This window comes from Suricata suricatta, chromosome 6 (assembly GCF_006229205.1).
Source record: "Suricata suricatta isolate VVHF042 chromosome 6, meerkat_22Aug2017_6uvM2_HiC, whole genome shotgun sequence".
Lineage (NCBI taxonomy): Eukaryota > Metazoa > Chordata > Mammalia > Carnivora > Herpestidae > Suricata > Suricata suricatta.
Window position 1 is genome coordinate 57,269,932 of NC_043705.1, and position 19,280 is coordinate 57,289,211.

A 19,280-nucleotide genomic window follows, 5' to 3' on the forward strand; every position below is an offset into this window, starting at 1 on the left:
TTTCTGCAGGTTTCCAGCGAGACAATTACCCGGTTCTACTTAACAGAATGACTCAAGGACGGATCTGAGGGCTGGCTTGTGACGAAGCCTGGATATTTTCCTGCCCTCTTCCCGGGCTTTAGAAATGGTGTTGAAAAGTTAGCATACGCAGTGCTGAAGCCCCCCTCGTGGTCCCCCACACAGCGGCTTGTGAGGGCGGCACGTCCTCCGGGGCTCCTGGCAGGCACTGCTTTTCAAGCCCTGAACGGGTAGTAGGTTCAAGACTCCGCGCAATGAAAATGGTGGACCCAGAGGGGCTTGCTCACCCCCTCATTTCTCTGCAGAGATGCCTCTACTTGATGATTACATACCTGGGGTTCGGTCACCTTTTGGAACCGAAAGAAAAAAAGCTTATCTTATAATCAAGCCTTTCCCAGAAATCACTCGCAAGCCACAGGCTATGAAAAGAAACAGATTTAACAAACTGCACTTAATGTACATTGTCAAAAGTCTGCAGAGCTGAAGGCCAGCACTTTGAGTATTTTCAGATTTGATTTTTCCAAAGAAAGGCGTTTTGAAGCTGCAGATATCTGGGGGTGCTGATAAAAAGCAAAAGTGAGGTGTCCTGTTGGAGCTGTATTTGCAGGAGTACGGGAGAGACTATCTTAAAGGTCAGACTTCACCTTTCAGTCTGAATCTAAGCTAGAGAAGTCACTGAACTATGGAGAAGGAGACAATTAAGATTCATTTATAAATAAGAAACTTTCACTGGGGTTGACATTCAGCTTAGACTAAACTACAGACTCTTTTAAGAAAAAGCATCCTGATAGACCCACAAATGTCACATTTAGTGCTTAAGAGCCTGTTGCCTTTTTTCAAAAAAATTTGTGATGTGAAAAGAAGAGAACTTCTAGGAGGCATATAGCACAATTACTTCTTTGATTACTTTCATTACTGTGATGGTTCATATTCTGTGTTAACTTGGCCAGACCATAACACTTGGTGATTTAATCAAACACAGATCTAGGTGTTGCTGTGAAAGGATTTTGCAGATAGTTAACATCTACAGTCAGTTGACCTTAAGTAAAGGATATCACCCTTGACAACTGGCTTGATGTAATCAATAACAAGGGTAGGGTTTCCAGAAAAGAAACTGTCTCAAGATTCCAACATCAAATTGGCTGAATTTCCAGCCTGCTGGCCTGCCCGACAGATTTCAGACTTGCCAGCTCTCACAACTGCAATTCCTTAACATTTATCTCTATTTCTTATTGTTTCTCTAGGGAAAATGCAAACTGATACAATGACATGTATGCACTTGATGTAATAAGCTAAAGTTTTTACTCTGGAGATTCAATACCATTCAATATGGATGAGCCTGCTTTCTGCCCCCTCACCCCAACTGTGTACTAAGTAAACTGATTCCGTTCTTGATTTCAACTCAGTGTCACAAAGTGCTGTAGAGGTGGGAAGTGAGAAAGATGTTTGGGTGGTCAGACTCCCTGGGGATGTACACAGGAGAACTCTGGGTGGCGCGAGGGCCAGCAAGAAGCAGTCACCAGCTGAAGGCCTGTGGGCATCAGACCCCCTTCCCACTCACAGTCAGGAACAAGGACCTTTGAGGGGTACATTTTGAGGAGAGAATGGTGAGAAAGCCTGTGCCACTTATGGCCTGGGGAAGGACAGGCTTCCTGTTCTAGACAGAAAAGCCAAACAAGAATATATCTTATAACAGAAGAACACTTTTTACCAAACATAGTGACATAGGCAATGAGACTATAGGTAATATAAAAACTAAAAACCAAGCCCAATGTGTAATATTAAAAAAGGCTCTAATAAAATTACTTCCATGTACAAAGAATGGTATTATTCCATTCTTTACAAGAGGCATTTAGTCTCTGCCCTTGAATGAGTCACTTTCCTAATATATGGAGTTCTTTTCTAAGAAGACCTGAACCTTGCTTATATTTCTCACAACCATTAAAGAACAATTAGCATTAACACCTTTTAGTCTTCCGGGTTCAAAAACTTCAAGGAGACTCACTCGAAGCAAGACACATTTCCAAACCAATCTCTTAACCTCAGAATAAAGATTCAAAAGTAGAAAATCAGAAAGATATATGTACCTCATGTTAATGCAGCATTATTTATAATAGTCAAGATATGGAAGCAACCCAAGTGTCCATCTGTAGATGAATGTATAAGGAAGAGTGGTGCGTGTGTATACACACACACACACACACACACACACACTCACACACACACAGGAATATTACTCAGCCATAAAAAAGAATGAGATCTTTCATGTGAGACAACATGGGTGGACCTAGAGGCTTTTATGCTAAGTGAAATAAGTCAGAGAAAGACAAATACTATATGATTTCCCTTATATATGGAATATAAACAAAACAAATAAATAAAAAGCAAAAACAGACCTATTAATCCAGAAAAGAAACTGATGGTTGCCAGAGGGGATGGATGTCGGGGGATGGGCAAAATGGGTGAAGAGGAGTGGGAGACGAGGCTTCCGGTTATGGAATGAGTAAGTCATGTGGATAAAAGGTGCAGCATAGGGAATACAGCCACTGGTCTTCTAGTACCGTTTTATGGTGACGAATGGTGACTACGCTTGTGGTGAGCAAAGCATGGTATATAAAGTTGTGGAATCCCTTTGTTATATTTCTGGAACTAATGTAACATTGGGTGTGAACTATACTTCAATTTTAAAAAAAGGAATTAACTAGATCTTTCACAGGGGAAAAAAGGAAAGAAAGAAGGGCCTGATGTGGGGCTTGAACCCATAAACCATGAGATCGTGACCTGAGCCAAAGTCAGATGCGTAATTGACTGAGCCACCCAGGCGCCCCTCTCTTTCAATGTACTATAGGGAAAGTACACATCAAGTTTGTTTTAATCTATTGATTGGGAATGTAATTTATAGACATGTGGCTAATATAACGAAATGCCAAATCAAACCCAAATGTGGATGCCACATAGAATTTATTATGAGATTGACTATATGATAGAAATTAAATATGATATTTCAATTCCAGGTTGCAAGATTCTACAAACATTTTGAAGATGCTAGACATCTCGAGGCAAGACAGACAGAGATAAGATAGTTTCTGCCTTGAAACAGCTCGTAGTCCGGCAGAGCTAAATGAGCAAACACTATTAATTGTATTCTCATATGCATCCTCCCTTCCTTGCCTGGAGACCTTTGATTTTGTTGGGGTAGGGGGAACAAAATGATAGATTATAGGTCAAGATTCATTATAAGGCAGAGATCCTAAATTCTGATGTGCATTAGTAGAATTAGACTCAAAGGCTAGGAGAATTTGGGACAAACTTTTGCTTTCTTGATGAAAGGGAACCGTGTGCCTGACGTTTCTCACTTCCTTTCTTCCTCCTGCTGTGAACATGGCTTGATTTCTGAAGCAGTAGTAGCCATTTTGAAGTCTTTTTAAAAAATGTTTTTTTTTTAATTTATTTTTGAGAGAGAGAGCAGGGAAGGGACAGAGAGAGAGGGGGATACAGAATCCAAAGCAGGCTCTAGGCTGTCAGCACAGAGCCCGACATGGAGCTCGAACTCATGAACCGCAAGATCATGACCTGAGCTGAAGTCGATCACTTAATTGACTGAGCCACTCAGGAGTCCTGCTGTTTTGAACTCTTGAGGGAAAAACCCAGAGAATCAGAGTGAGTCAATCCAAATTTGTTTACACCACTGTTAATTAGATTTTCTGGTAATTGCAGCTGAAGACATTCCTAACTGATGAAAGAGAGGAGGTAAGAATAACAAACAGCTGTTAGGCAAGCTGCAGGTAAAGGCTGGAACAGAGATAGCACTGGGGATTCAGAGGAGGGTGAGGAGGCTTCATGAGAGAGGGCGCCCTCTGAATTTGGACAGGACTCTGAGGAACACACATGGTGTAGACTGGATGATCTAGGGATGGGGCCATTATACGGAGAAAGAACTGCATAAGGAGGGGCGTGTGTGTGGCAGGGCTCGGCTCTATGTGGGGACTTGTGAGGAGCTGAGGGCAGCTTGTGTACAACATATAGGGAGTAAAAATTTCAGATAGTAAGTCTGCAGAGGTTGGTCACTGCCGTCTGTAGAAGATCATAAAAGGCCACGGTGGAGTTTGGTCTTAGCTGGGTCAGCATGAAGGTGAGACAGTGCATTATAAGAGGTGCAGTTCAGAGACTGTTTTGGTGGCCATGTTTACGGCAGTTTATTTGGGAGGGAGGTCAGAGATCAAAAACCACCAATGTAGATGACCCCACAGCCCGAGTGAGAGAAAATGAAGACCTGAGCTAGATGTGGTTATGAAAAAGAGAGAACAGACTGAGAGTTGCCTCAAAGGTAAAGCAGCCACTTGCCACCGGATGGACCCGGGGCCTGATGACACCTATCCTTCCTTGGTAAGGCCTTGTTCTGTGTTTTGGAATCTGGAGATAAAGTTTCTTCATGGTTTTTCCTCTGCCTGGAGCACAGATCTGCCTTCCTCCTGACCCTCAGTCACCATCTTTCTAGATCCTTCAATACCAAGCTCAAATTCCACTTTAGAAGAGTCTGCATGTCCATCAACAGAAGAAAGGATACACAAATGGTGGTGTGGCCATACAGTGGGATATGACAAAGTTATAAAAAGGAACAATCAAGTGACACATGCAACAGCATCGGTGACTCTCAAAAATGATGTTGAGTGAAATAAGCCAGACATCCTGTGTGATTCCATTCATACGAAGTTCAGAAATAGGCAAAAATAATCCATCATGAGGAAAAAAAGCCCCAGAATAGCGCTTGCTATTGGGAAGGGGGTATGAAGAAGTTTTCTGGGGTGGACACACGGATTTGCTAAAACCTGTAAAGTGCTACACTTAAGATCGACATCTTCCCATGTAAATCTTACCCTCCCCCCAAAAAGTAAACAACTATTGACCTGTAGTTGATGACACACAAGCTGAAGAATCTAAGGATGAAACATCCTGAGATCTACAACTTACTTGGAAATGCATCAAAATATAAGATGGGCTGACGGATGGCGGATGACTAAATAAGGTAAAGCAGAGATAGCAGTGTTAACAATGACAGAATCTAGGTGATGGGTAAAAATGGGTGCTTAACGTATAAGTCAGCCTCTCTGTTGCTTGAAATAGTTCATAATAAAATGCTACAGCAAAACCCTCGGGGTTAAGATTTGATAATTCACCTTTCAAAGAGGACTGGCAATAAAAAACTCCACAGACAAACGTTGACCCTTTGCAGGTGCTGTGACCAGGGGCTCCAAAAATTCAGGATGCCTTCCCAAATGATTTTGTCTAGTAGGTGTAGTAGAAATTCTCTTTATTCTTTATGCTTTTTCCTGAGTTCCAACATCATTAAGTCTTCCTGCCTTACAGACTAGCCCTCTATTCCTTCAGGGTTTGTGTGTCCCATGGCCATGGGGCAAAGAAGTACAGACCACCTAAAACTTGTCCTCCAGTAATAAATTTCACATCTAGTTTGTTTACTGACTGCCAAGTTATTTGAAATACCGCGTAACAGGAATGCCTGGGTAGCTCAGTCCATTGAGCATCGGCTCAGGTCATGATCTCATGGTTCTGAGGTCGAGTCCCATGTCAGGGATCGCGCTGTCAGAGCAGAGCCTGCTTGGGATTCCCTCTCTCAAAATAAATAAACTTAAAAAAAAAAAATACCAAACAACAATGTGGTTTGTTCTCTTTGTTCCAAGAATAAAGAGATTTAAAGAATAAAGAAATGTCAATGTACAGACAGAAAAACTTCCCAGTCTGCTTGAGGTCTCCTGGGGAACAGAAAGGGCAGGACCAAATAATTAGAAATAGTCAGCAATGCAATTTCATCTTTGCCACAGGAATAGCCCAACTTCACATAGATTGTAGGGCTTCTTTCCTGTATTTAGCTAGATGCTCTATCCCTTTTATAACCAGTATCTTTTCATTACAGGCTCTAATTCTATTCCTGATACCCATTTAATTAATGAATTTCTTTTTTTGTCCCAAATGGAACATCCTTTTTCACAGGTTTCAATCATTCAGAAATCACTATTCTGAACTCTTTCGGAAGCTGGCCAATCGACAACTCCCTCATCAAGCCATGTTGCCTAATTAGGTCATTTGCTGTACTTTTTAGTTTACAGTACTCTGTAAACTGTGTGTGTGTGTGTGTGTGTGTGTACACACATGGCATCTTGTAACAGGACATCTGTTCTTGCATTTGCTTACTATGTATCTCTTTGAGTTACTGATATTACTTTCATATGTACTTTTTAAAATATATTTAATATATGACAAGTCTTTAGTTTTTAACTAGAGCAGCAACACATAGGTCTAATCTTTCAATTTTACTTTCTCCAATCTCTTACGCCTTGACTTACAATTTGCTCATTTTTCTATTTTGCTTTACTTAGATACCCTAGAGATAGGAAATGAAGTTTCAGGTGCTTTTTTTTTTTTTTTTAACCCTTGGAGGGCAGAAGCACTCTAACTCAGTGATTTACATCCTTTGGTATACTTCAGAATCATCTGGGGGTGCTGTTTACACTGCAGATTCTGGGACCCATCCCTCATATAGGTGTACTGGAGAGGACATTTTGAGAAACATTGTATTAGGATGTGGGTGTTACATAATTTCAACCTCAGAGAAACATAAAATGGGCTAACCTGAATGTTTAGAACACATGAGCAAGTTTTATTATTTACATTTTAGTCTCAAATTATCAATGCTTGACAGTGCTATTTCATAAATCAGTGTGGAAAAAGCAAGATTTGCATTTGTCTCGAAAATGAAGAAACCACAAGAGAAAGCCTGATGGTTTCCTAGCAATCGATCTTAGGAATTTTTTGTGACCCTTGGCTAATTATATGTTTTCTTCTTTACATTTTTAAGTGGACTCTGGAGATAAATTGCCGTAAGGGTCTGAAATTTTATGTGAGGTGTTCAAGGAGTATCAGGAAGTCAACACTTACAAACTAGCAACTTATCAAGGAAGAATTTTTATTACGGAATACATGAAAATGGTTAAATAAAATCAAGATCCCAAAAGTCTTACAGTGAAAACAGTAGTCCCCTGCTCTTTCTCCCCAACCTTAGCTGTCCCTTTGCATTGGCAAGCATTTGCATCCTCTCTGGTAGTTATGTTTGTGCTGGTTTCTTTCCTCCAGTTAACTATTTTGGTCATTTTTCAAATGAATACATGTATTATGTATTACTTTTAGACTATTAAAGTTTATAAAAAACCTGAGCAGTCTCCTGCCCTACACCCTCCCAATTCTCCAGATTAATGGCTTTTAATTTTTAGCATTTTTCTGTTGCTTTTTCTCAAATAATTTATCATATCTTGATTTGTTACTTTACTCATTAGTGATTTCCTGGTATGACATCGATGAGGATTTAGCTCTTAGACAACTATCGCCACTTTCCCTCCCATATTGTCCTCAAATAGTTACCAGATTTAAGTGTATTAGTCCATTTGGGTCACTGAAATTTCTAACTACATAGGTTTTCTCTTGGTATTTCTCCTTGGGTACAACTGCTAGGTTGAAGGGTATGTGCTTCTTCATCCCGAATAAGTATTTCCAACATGGTGAAAGGCTGACAGTGTCCAGTATTGGTGAGAAGGCCACAGGTGATGTACGTGGGATGGTACCTTATTGCAGTTTTAATTTGCATTTCCCCAGTTACTAGTGGGAACGAATTCATCGGCTATTTGTGTTTCCTCTTCTCTAGATGGCTTGCTTCTTTCTCTTATAAACATCTGAGTTCTAAAAATTCTAGATACCTGTACTAATAGTTTGCAAGGACTATGTTCCTTGCAGAGAGCTCCACTGTTTTAAGGATTGTTAAGTCTCATGCAGTATTGATTCCTAAATCTTGTCTGTGGTCTATTTTTTTTTTCTCTATGGAAGATTTTTGTAAATTTCTTTTTACTCTTGATGTTCTTTATCCTAATTTTACTGCTGAACCTTTATAAAGGGCTCAATTGTTATCTTAATTGTTCATGAAATCAAGCACGTAATACCTCCAAAAAACCTAATCACAGTAGGCATGCCTAATTCATAAAAAACATGCTTAATTCTGATAGTTGACAGTTTCAGCATACATTTTCCTACACATACTACATACCATTGTTAAACTTTTTAGGTATGATACATAATTTGCTTCCTTTATTTAACAGTCTTTGGCATTTTTCTGTCAGTACTTCATTCTTTTTAACTGCTACATACAATATTAAATTTTGCAGACATATTGGTTGGTTATTTCTTTATTGATTGTCATTTGGGCTGTTTCCAAGTTTTATTTTATTTTTTAAGTATTTTTTTTTAAAGTTTATTTAGAGAGAGAGTGTGTGTGTGCTTGAATGGGGGGGGGGGTTGTGCAGAGAGAGAGAGAGAGAGAGAGAGAGAGAGAGAGAGGGAGAATCCCAAGCAGGCTCCATGCGTCAGTGCAGAAACCAGTGTGGGGCTTGATCTTATGAACTGTGAGATCATTACCTGAGGTGAGATCAAGAGTCCGATGCTTAACTGACTAAGCCACCCAGGGGTCCCTGTTTCCAAGTTTAAAAAACTGGTGCAATAAATTCTCTTGGGTCCATCTCTTTGTTCAGGCAGTGGCAGCTCTGGGTCCCTACCCAGAATATTTTTAATTTTAATTGATATTGTTAACTTAAACTTAAAAAAAGTTGTATTAATTTACAAGGCAAAAAATGCTTTCTTTGGGTACCTAACAATCCAAATCTTTGCTAATATGATAGGAAACCATGTTTTAATTTTCACTCTTAAATTCAGTGAAGTTTAATTTCATTTCCAACTTCATAATTTTGGTTTCTAGCATTATCTAGTTTCAATTTATTACCTTTTCAATTCTGAGTTTAGCCATATGCTTGTTTAGAAAACTCTTTTTTTGTTCTATCAATGTAACATCCATGGAATCTCACTGAAGATCAGAAATAGAGTTTTTAGAGGTCTCAGACCTTTTCTTTTAACCTTCAAACAGGTAGGGTCCTACCTGCGTCTTTACTATCCCCATGGACTATACCAGAGTTACCTCAACTTACTGATTGCTTATCTGAGTGAACAGAACTTTTTTTGAGAAGAGTCAAGTGCATAGAGAATTCAAAGTTGCTATTTTGATTAATTTTCTTTTAATATTTGAGTTCTAGCTCTTAGGTTTATAATCCATGTCTGACCTTTGGACAAATATGCCTAGTTCTATCTCTATAGGTCCTGGTTTCAACTCCTGTTCTCGGGATTTTCTCACTTTGGTTATTGAAAGATAGGCTACCACAGGTGCTGGTCCTGGATGGGTATCATGCAGCTACAGCAAAAAATGTTTCACAAACAGTTACCTGATATGGTCTAGTTAAGACTAATCTCACCTATAATCTTATTAAGATTAATTTATAAAATCTCATTGCTTAGAAATTATTACCCATTGACCTAACGTCAACAAAAGTCTTTTTCTCTTAATATTAAAAAATATATAATTGGAGGAAAGGGGGAAAACTAACTTGACATAAGTCAGAAAACATCTTCACATTAATTGTTCTTCTCATATACTTCAAATTTGTACTTAATTCCTTTCTCCTCCTGGACATCAGAAGGAACACCTGGGTATCTGTAAAAGAAAAATATGCATAATAATGTCAATTAAAAAAAGATAGATAATGTGTCAATTAAAAAGAGAGTTCAGCCAAAAGGCATCAATAAGGTAAATAAGTTTTCTCTTCCTTCTTTTCTTCACAAGAGTAAGCCACTGTGAAATTGGGTATCATGCAAATACGCTATGTTTAACTGACTGAGCCACCCAGGCGTCCCTCATGCAAATACGCTATGTAACAGCGTATGAAACAAAAAGAAAAACTTTCAAACTGTACAGAACGTTAGAAAATGAAAAGTACAATTTCTCCTTTCCTTCTGACTCCTATTTCTGTCCCAAACTAGCCGCTGTCAGCAGTTTCTCTTTTACCTTTCCACTATCACCCAGCCAGGATGAAATTTCTTAATATTTTGCAGATCTTACACTTGATATCAAATTTCCTGTGTGAGCAAACAAAAAACAAGATAGAACCTTTAGCTGCTTAGGGCAGAACTGCAGGTATGTGTCCTGGTGGTGAAAGACTCTGCTGTTTAATCAGTGGACACCACAGGCTCTCATTTCCCAGCGTGTGCCTTACGGCGATTCTTTTACGACGTCACTGTTCATCTGAGATATTATAACTGTAGCTTAGGTTTGTGCTCCCTCCACCTTCCAATTCAAAACCCAGCCCTCCTTTGGGTATAAACCAACAAGTGGAGTTGCTAGATCATGTGGTAGCTCTATTTTTAGTATTTTTGAGGAAGCTCCATCTTGTTTTCCAGAGTGGCTGCACCAGTTAGCATTCCCATCAACAGTGCACAAGAGTTTCTCTCCATCCTTACCAACACTTGTTATTCTCTCTCTCTCTTTTTTTTTTTATAACAAATCAGGATCCCAAAGAGATATGTACCCTCCCATATTCACTACAGCCTAATTTACAGTACCTAAGCAACCTAAATGCCCATCAACAGATGGACAGATTAAACAAAAATGCTATATTTACATACAGTGGAATATTATTCAACTTCAAAAAAGAAGGAAGTCCTGCCACATGCAGCAACATGGATGAACTTGGAGATCATTATGCTAAGTGAAATAAGCCAGTCACAGAAGGACAAATACTGCATTATCTAAAATGGCCAAACTCATAAGAACAGAGAGTAGAAGGGTGGTTGACAGGGTTGAGGGAAAGGGGAAACACAGTTGTTCAAAGGAAATAAAGTTTATTGTGTAAGATGATTAAGTTCTAGAGAAGTGCTGGGCAACACTGTGCCTATAGTTAACAACACTATATTGGATAATTAAAATTTTGTTGAGAGGAGGTCTCCTGTTATATTCTTGCAATAACATTTTTTTTCCTCACTGAAAAACCCACCACCACCACCAACAAAAAAATCCTGAGGTCCTCCACTGAGGACTGTACTGACCACTCTTGTCTCCAGCCCAAATCTTGCACTTCGTCAGTATTATGTGAGCTGCACCCCTGTATGCTCCAAGTGGGGAACACCTGTTTTAACTGGACTTGTGTCTGACTCAGGTTCTCCTGTCTTCATCCTTATGAGTAATTTGGCACTGAGTGCTCTATAAATGTTATCCTTTAATATTATAAGTTTGTTTTATCCCCATTATTTTCTAAACTCATTGTTGCAGGGATAAGACAGGAAAAGATTTAAATCTCTTATGATAGCCAATGCAATGCTGAGTAATAATAGGTATTAATCTTTTGTTGACTAATCAGAGGTTATGCCATTTGATAAAAAACATAAACATATAAAATAACAATAATATAACATATGAGGAAAATAAAAAGATGTTTTTTCTTCAAAAATTTACATTCCAGAGGAAGAAACTATGTTTCTATTTACTAACCATTTTCTGAGCTGTTTCTGTTCAACTGTTTTAGTAGAAATATAGCATTTTTCTTTTTTAAAGCAATGATTTTAAGAGGCCAACCTTTAACCATAATTTTAGTTTCTTTGGAATGAGTCACCAAAAGTAACATTTACATTTTTGTGTGTTTGTAAAATTCTCAAGAGTAGCAAGGTTCTCAGTTAATAAGATAAAAGCAAAATACAAAATTATTTCTAAAACCACAAATAATACTTAGAAATACTATCTTATTGGCTGGGTATGGTTACTAGCCATCATATTAATGTTAATCTGTTCTGTGAAACTGAAATTCAGTTCTGCTTCAGATTAATTTTACTTTCCACAATATCATATATTCAGTCTTTTTTTTTTTTTTCTTTTTAAGAGAGAGAGACAGAGAGAGAGAGGGAGAGAGAGAGAGAATCCCAAGCAGGCTCCACACCCAATGGAGGCCTGACACGGGGCTCAGTCTCGCTGCTGTGAGATCATGCCCTGAGTCAAACTCAAGAGTGGGAGGCTTAGCCTCTTGAGCTACCCAGGCGCCTCCGTACTCAGTCTGCTTTAATAATGATATCACGACCCCAACCAGCATAATTCCAAACTTTTCTGAAGAGCAAACTGCCTAGGAGTTACATATGAATTCTGCGTTTAAGCCTAACAGGATGTGGAAATGCCTCTTATTCGTTATGAACCATCCAGATAGAGATCCCCCTCGAGAATCTTCAGGTAGTAAGGAATCCAATAGAGATGAAGAAACAAGATTTGAACTGAAAAAGCATTAAAATAATAATGAGATGATTTAATCTGAAGTCTAACAAAGAGGTAAATAGAGTCCCTAAAACAGTTATCTATAGGAAACAACTCACAACTAAAATAAAATGAAGACTATAGCAAGCACAGGCTTAGGAGGAAACACAAATAATATGAATAAGGATCCTGTTGGATAGTTAGGAGCTAATGGGAACAGAAAAGGAAATGCCAGCCCATCAAAAACCCTCTTAAATTTGTCCATTGATAAGCGGCATTTTCCCAGCTCTGGGGCGGACTACAGTCTCAGGTCCTCGTCTGGCCTTTATGCTCTTTGACTGCATAGTTCCATGGAAGGTTGTTAACTACAAGGAAAAAATCTGATTGGGGCTCATTAAGCAGAAAACTGCTGGTATAAAATATTCAGGCCTGCTGGTTTGGCTGGAGCCTAGTGTGAAATAGTCTGAGATGGGAAAGATTTCTTCCTGGTAAGATGAATGAGGGCAGAGCCCTAGAGGACAGGCTGCCATGCTGCTGTCAAAAAAAAAAAAAAAAGGCCTTACCTTGAGGGAAAAAAGCAGACACAAAGTAAAACATAACTTTGTTAAGATTTATTTCTGCTTTTAGATTTTCATCACTTGTGGCTTCACCTCCATTCTAATTTTACTCTCTTTGCACTTCACAATAGTCCTCTCATCTTTATTTCATCTTACTAGTGTTTTTATTACCAGGAATACGGTGTTGATAAAAGATAACTGTTTGAGCTGAGGCTTATGTAACCACAAGAGGGCCACTAATAGAATGGGGGCCTAAACTCTGTAGCTGTGGGAAAAGAGAAAGGGGGAGTAGAGAACAATCAGAGTTCATTTCTGGACAGGACGTAGCAATTCCAAGTTCACTAATGTACAGAGATTTGGAGAGAAAGCAGTTCAAGAAGTGAGCAACATTACAGACTTGCAGGGACAAAGTATATTCCCTTTGTCTTTCTAGATTTCTCTTTTTTCTACTTCATGAAAGATTAACATACTCCAAATCTCCCCTTAGAGGGTTCCCTCAACTCTGTGTTCAAGAGGTTGTTATAATGTTGGTACAGGTTTGAAAGTAAGATAAACATCAAATGATGTAATAGCCTTGTTTAGAATGTGCATTTTTGAGCAATTTCCTTGGATTTTGGGTAGAAATTTCCTACCTGAATCCTCCCACTATTAAAATTCTCTAAGACATTTAAAGAACTGGGCACTGACTGGCTCAGTCAGTGAAGCATCCAACTCTTGGTTTCAGCTCAGGTCACGATCTCACAATCAAAAAAATAAGTAAGGACAACTACCAATCCTTCACACACTCTTCCAAAAAACAGAAGAGGAAAGAGACCATTTCCTGACTCATTTTGTGAGGCTGGTATTCTCCTGACACCAAAAACAAGGTGAAGGCATTATTAAAAAAGAAAACTACAGACCAATAACTGTTATGAATATAAATGCAAAATCCTCAAAAAAATATAAGCAAATTAAATCCAGGAACATACAGAAAGGAATATACATTACTACAAAGTGGATTTATTCCAGAAATGCTAGAATAGTTTAACATGAAAATCATTCAATATAATACACCATATTAATAGCCTTTTAAAGACAAAGACCACATGATTATCTCAATAAACTCAGAAAAAGCATTTGACAAAATCCAACACTCCTTCACAATAAAAAATGCTCAATGAAGTAGAAATAGAAGCAATCTTCCTCAATGTGATAAAGGCATGTATGAAAACGCCACAGAAAATATACTTACTGGTAAAAGACTGAATGCTTTCCCTTTAAGAGCAGGAGCAAGACCAGGATGTCTTACCCTTGCCACTTCTATTCATAATTGCACTGGAGGTTCTAGCCAGAGCAATTAGGGGGGAAAAAGAAATAAAATTAAAAATATAATCTGGATTAGGAAGAAGTAAGACTACCTCTATTTGCAAATGATAGCCTACAAAGAAAGTCCTAAGGAGTTCACTAACAGAATAAATGAGTTCAGCAAAGTTGCAGGACACAAGATCAATAAAAAAAAAATCACTTGTATATCTATGTAATACAAATGAGCAGTCTGAAAATAAAATGAAGAAAACAACTCCATTTATAATAGCATCAAAAAGAATAAAACACATAAGAATAAACTGAGGAAGACCTAAGTAAGTAGAAAGACATGACATGTTCATGGTTTAGAAAAATAAATATTGCTTAGATGGTGGCAAAATTCTCCAAAGGGATTTTTGGTTGCCCAACTCTGTGAATATACTAAAACCACTGAATTATAACTTTCAATGGATGAATGGTGTGATGTGTGACTCATCACTAAGTAAAGGTGTTAACATTTTCATTGCTAAGAACCAGGGAACCAGAACGGTATTAAAATATTTTAAGTTTTCAAGGATCCTGAAGGGTCACAGTTTTGGAAAGGTCTGATGGAGAGCAAAGGATTTGGAAAGGTAAATTCACACAGTAAACTTTTTTTTTTTTTTAGCATCAAAGAGATAGGAATGAGGGACAAGAGATCAACTGACATAATGTGAGAATCAGCAACCTAAGGACAATAGAAAATATGTCAGATGTGACAAAGAAACACAAATGACTTTGTAAATATACATGAAATCACTCTGTGATTTTTCTATGCAGTCACCTTTGGAAACTAAGCAAAAGCCTATATTTTAGCTTTTTAGAAAGTTTTTAGAGTTCTTACAATTTTCAGTTCCCTTCAGAGCTAATTAAGAGCCCAAGGAAGTCTGTTACACATTTCATTAGATTCAAGACTATTACCTAGTACTCTATAGACTATTCCTCTAAAGGTTGGCCATCCACTTATTTAAATTTGGCTCTGAATGTTCTTTTAGGAGTTATTTCTCAAAACAAACTCACAAAGAATTATGACTGTATTCAACTGAGAATATTTGGAAGGATGTGTTAAAACCTAGTCTGAAAGTGTTGACACAATTAATCTTCTACTTTTACTCTTCATAGCCAACAGCTGAAAAGTGCTTTTACACTAAAATGCTATGAGTTTTCAAAATGAGGCAGTCTCATGCTGAAATCACAACTTTGTAGTAACCTGTTCTTCCATCTCCACCAGTGAATGCCAGCCAAGTCCCTTGTCCTTTCACCTCAACTTCTGCAGCTAACTGGTCACCCGGCTTCACTCTTGTCCATTCTGCTCTGTTCTCCACAAACAGCTGGAACAATGTCACTCTCTAAACTCCAAACCCTCTAAACTTGCATCTGGTCTGACCCCTTTGGCCTCCCCCTTGCTTACAATGCTCACAGTAGTTTTCAGGGTCAGGGAGCACACCAAGCATGTTCATGCCCTCTGGTCTCTACACTAGCTATTTCTGGTTTCTGGAATGCTCTTCTCTTGGCATGGTTGGCTTCTTGCCATTTAGATCTCAGCATAGACACCACCTCTTCAGAGAGGACTTCTCAGACAATACAGTCTTTACCACATCACAATATTTCAGTTCTCTGTATAGCAACTCTCTTGATGTTTATCTATCATTTGTTCCCCTCCCTCTCTACTACAAAGAATCTAATCTTAGCAGTGACAACATCTAGCATGGTAAGCACTGTTTCCCCAGTGCCTAAAACATTGTCTGATGCTAAGCAGAGATCTCATAGAATGAATTAACGACTACTCTCTAGATTTCAGTCAAATTATTAGAACTTAAATATTCCCAGGTTTGTTAAAGCAGATTTCCAAAAATTCCTAAAGTATTTGTCTACAGAACACATTACTACTCTACTCCAAATTCAATATGAAGAGATAAACTGTTTCTCTAATTCTTAAGCAGGAAATCCAAAAGTACTTCAGACAAATTAATAACATTTTACTTACTCTGGGAGAAGTTTATATTTCTCCAAATCAATTTCTGGAAAAAATGTGTCACTTTCAAATTCCTGCATAATCCTGGTCACAAATAGTCTAAGATGGCCTGGCCTGTTCATGGCTTCCTTTAAAAAAACACAAAAGACATCAATTTCATTATTTATCTGTCAAAAGAAATAGAACCTCTAAGATTTGTTTGTTTTAATTACATAGTCAAGTTTGTATCAGATACTAAGAGACATGCCATATAACTTGTCACCCCCAAAGCATGCGATTGAAATATTCTACTATTAAGTTTGGGGTCCTGCAAAGTATGTCTTAGTTATTTTGAGAATGGCACTAATCATTATCAGTAATTATGAGAATGAGTTTAAATATATTCTGGCCTCTAGTTTGCTTACATGAACTCCTTTTTCATTGAAGCATTCAGTATTATCTTTTATCTTTGGTGATGGTTTAAGAATTAAGAACCCTAAATTATCTAGTTGCTCTCCATAGGAAAATTTGCATATGTATATGTAGGTAAGATAGTATAATTTTATGAGACTTTGATTATTGAAAATCCCCAGGGCATGCATACTTAGTACATTTACAGAGAATTTAATAACGCTTCCACTTCTTAGCAAATAGCTACTATGCTAGTAGGTAATTTACTTTCTTAGCCTCTTGTTGCTAATGATTGTATTTGGCCTTATATTGTTAATGACTTTTCTAACTATTGCCTATGCTACTGTTGACAGTTTCTATAGAAAAAAACTGCCTTGAATGAGTATCTTAAAACTCTAATAAAAAGTCATGAATCCTAACTGCATCTCCAAGAAAGTAATAACCCTTGATTTTCAAATAGCTTATGAAAGAAAAGAATATATAATTTCAAGTGTGTGAAATTCCAAATAAGGGCAGAGAACAAATGTTACTTTTTATTTTTGACTTTTTACTATAGCATATATCAAATAATGTATTCTCCTGCCCCAACCAAATAAATATCCTACCAATTCTTTATGTTATCAACAATTAGAAAACCTGACTAGGAAGAACCGTGGCAGCATGTGAAGGTCTGTATCCAAGAAAATGCTATCTGGCACAACCTTTTCTGTAAAGGGACATCTGGTAAATATTTTAGGTTTTGTGGACCATGTGGTTTCTTTCTTACCTTTGTGAGTGACAGCAGCTGTACACACTACTAAGCCAACGGGTACGGCTGTGTTCCAATGAGACTCTGGTTACAAAACCAGGCTGGCCCCAGGGAAGATAAGCCTAAACATTCTACTGTTGCAAAGCTGGAGGAACGTACCGTGTTACCCAGCATGCTATTGGCATTGTTGTGAACAGACAAGGGCAAGATCCTTGGCAGAATTCATGTACATATTGAGCAAATGAAGCACTCAAAAGAGCAGAGATAGCTTCCTAAAGCATGTGAAAGAAAATGATCTGAAAAAGAAGGAAGCCAAAGAGAAAGGTACGTGGGTTCAATTGAAGGGCCAGCCTGCTCCCCCAGGGAAGTACACTTTGGGAGAACCAATGGAAAAGAGCCTGGACTGTTTGAACCCATTCCCTGTGAATTCATGGCATGATAAGTGTAAAAAAACCACAAGAGGCCGCAAGACTGGAAAAAAAAAATAAGAACTCTTCTCTTTTACTTGTTTTCCTTATATTATGAAATCATTATATAAAATGGTTGCTTCCTTTCAACAAATTCATATACATCTAGTCAGTGTGTAGCACCGGAGAGCCCCGTCCCTTCCTCAGTAATAACCTATATATTCTTGAAAAAAAGGGGGTAATTCAGTATATCAGGGCACATGCAGGGAGCAGAAAACAGTGCAATGCTAGTACAATTCTAAGGGAAGGATTTAGTATGTTTTTATAATTTTTTAATGTTTATTTATTTTTGAGAGAGAACAGAGAGTGTGAGTGGGGGAGGAACAGAGAGAGAAGGAGACACAGAATCTGAAGCAGGCTGCAGGCTTCAGCAGTCACCACAGAGTCTGATGCGGGGCTCAAACCCATGAACCATGATATCATGACCTGACGCTGGTCGCTTAAGCAACTGAGCCACCCAGGTGCCCCTAGAAGGTTTTTAAATTAGAAACATCAACTATTTTAAATCAAAAATAAACTAAACAGGCTTAAAAACTGACTTTATCTAAAATAAATAATTCAAATTGACAATGTGTCTAGCTTACAGTAGGGATAATTTACTTCCTTTGTTTATGGCTTAATTTTTTTGAAGTTCAGATGGCAGGAAGCTGAAGGAAAGTGGCATAGAACACTTCTTTCTGATTTTACTTACCTTATAAACAGAACTGCCTCCCACTATCCAAACCATGTCCACTTTATCTGCTAATTCTGGTTGCTCAGTAAGTTTTAAGGCATCATCCAGACTTTGGGCAAGAAAATGAGCTCCTTGTGGAGGTTCCCTGAGGTTAAAGAAATAATTACAAATATTTTCTATAAAACCCATTCATACTAGGCAAATAATCTGAATAGGAATAAGCAATATAAAACCAAAATCATCATATATATGAAATCTTTCAATAAAAAACATCAATATGGACTATGAGCAATAATTCAAATCATATTTGTGTATGTATGGACCACAATGAATCAAAAAAACAAACACGTCTGGTGGTATTTATGGTTGGAAAAAATCAGAAGAGTAGTTGTCTCTGGAGGGATGGAGTAAAGATTGGGAAGAGGCATAAGGGAACTTATGAGGGGCATGGTAACATTCTCTGTCTTGGGTATGGGGTTATATAGGTGCATGTATTTGTGAGAACTTAGCAGAAGTACATTTAAGACTTGTACATTTCGTTGTATGTAATATTTATTACAAAAGATGGGGCGCCTGGGAGGCTCAGTTGGTTAAGCGTCTGACTCTTGATTTCAGCTCAGGTCATGATCTCATGATTCATGAGATCAAGCCCTGCGTTGGGCTATGTGCTGTCAGCGTGGGATTCTCGCTCTCCCTCTCCCCAACTTGTGTGTAGGTACACTTGCATGGTTGCTTTCTCTCAAAATAAACTTAAAAAAAAAAAAAGAATAAAATTGTAAAGAAATATTGAACTTTAGTTAAGATATATATGCTGAAGTATTTAGGGAAAACATACCAATGTCTCCACTACTCTGAAATGCATAAACAACAATTGATGGATAGATGGTAAAATAAGCATAATAAATTGTAAATGGAAGAATCTATGTGTTAGGTATACAGGTGTTTACTGTA

At 38.0% G+C, this 19,280-nt stretch overlaps 1 protein-coding gene across 3 annotated transcripts in view; it reads right to left on the minus strand.

Moving 5' to 3' along the window:
* Window positions 1-273: 273 nt before the first annotated feature.
* DHFR (dihydrofolate reductase) overlaps window positions 274-19,280 on the minus strand; it is a 27,552-nt gene continuing 8,545 nt past the window's right edge. For 2 of the 3 annotated variants that reach the window (XM_029942522.1, XM_029942524.1), the window contains 3 exons: window positions 18,348-18,474; window positions 16,064-16,179; window positions 9,117-9,619 (listed from right to left, as the gene is read on the minus strand). In XM_029942522.1, the coding sequence (XP_029798382.1) occupies window positions 9,541-9,619; window positions 16,064-16,179; window positions 18,348-18,474 (322 nt within the window). In that variant the 3' untranslated portion in view covers window positions 9,117-9,540. Of the gene's footprint in view, window positions 366-9,116; window positions 9,620-16,063; window positions 16,180-18,347; window positions 18,475-19,280 lie in introns of those variants that run through there. The other variant, XM_029942523.1, reaches the window with a different exon arrangement.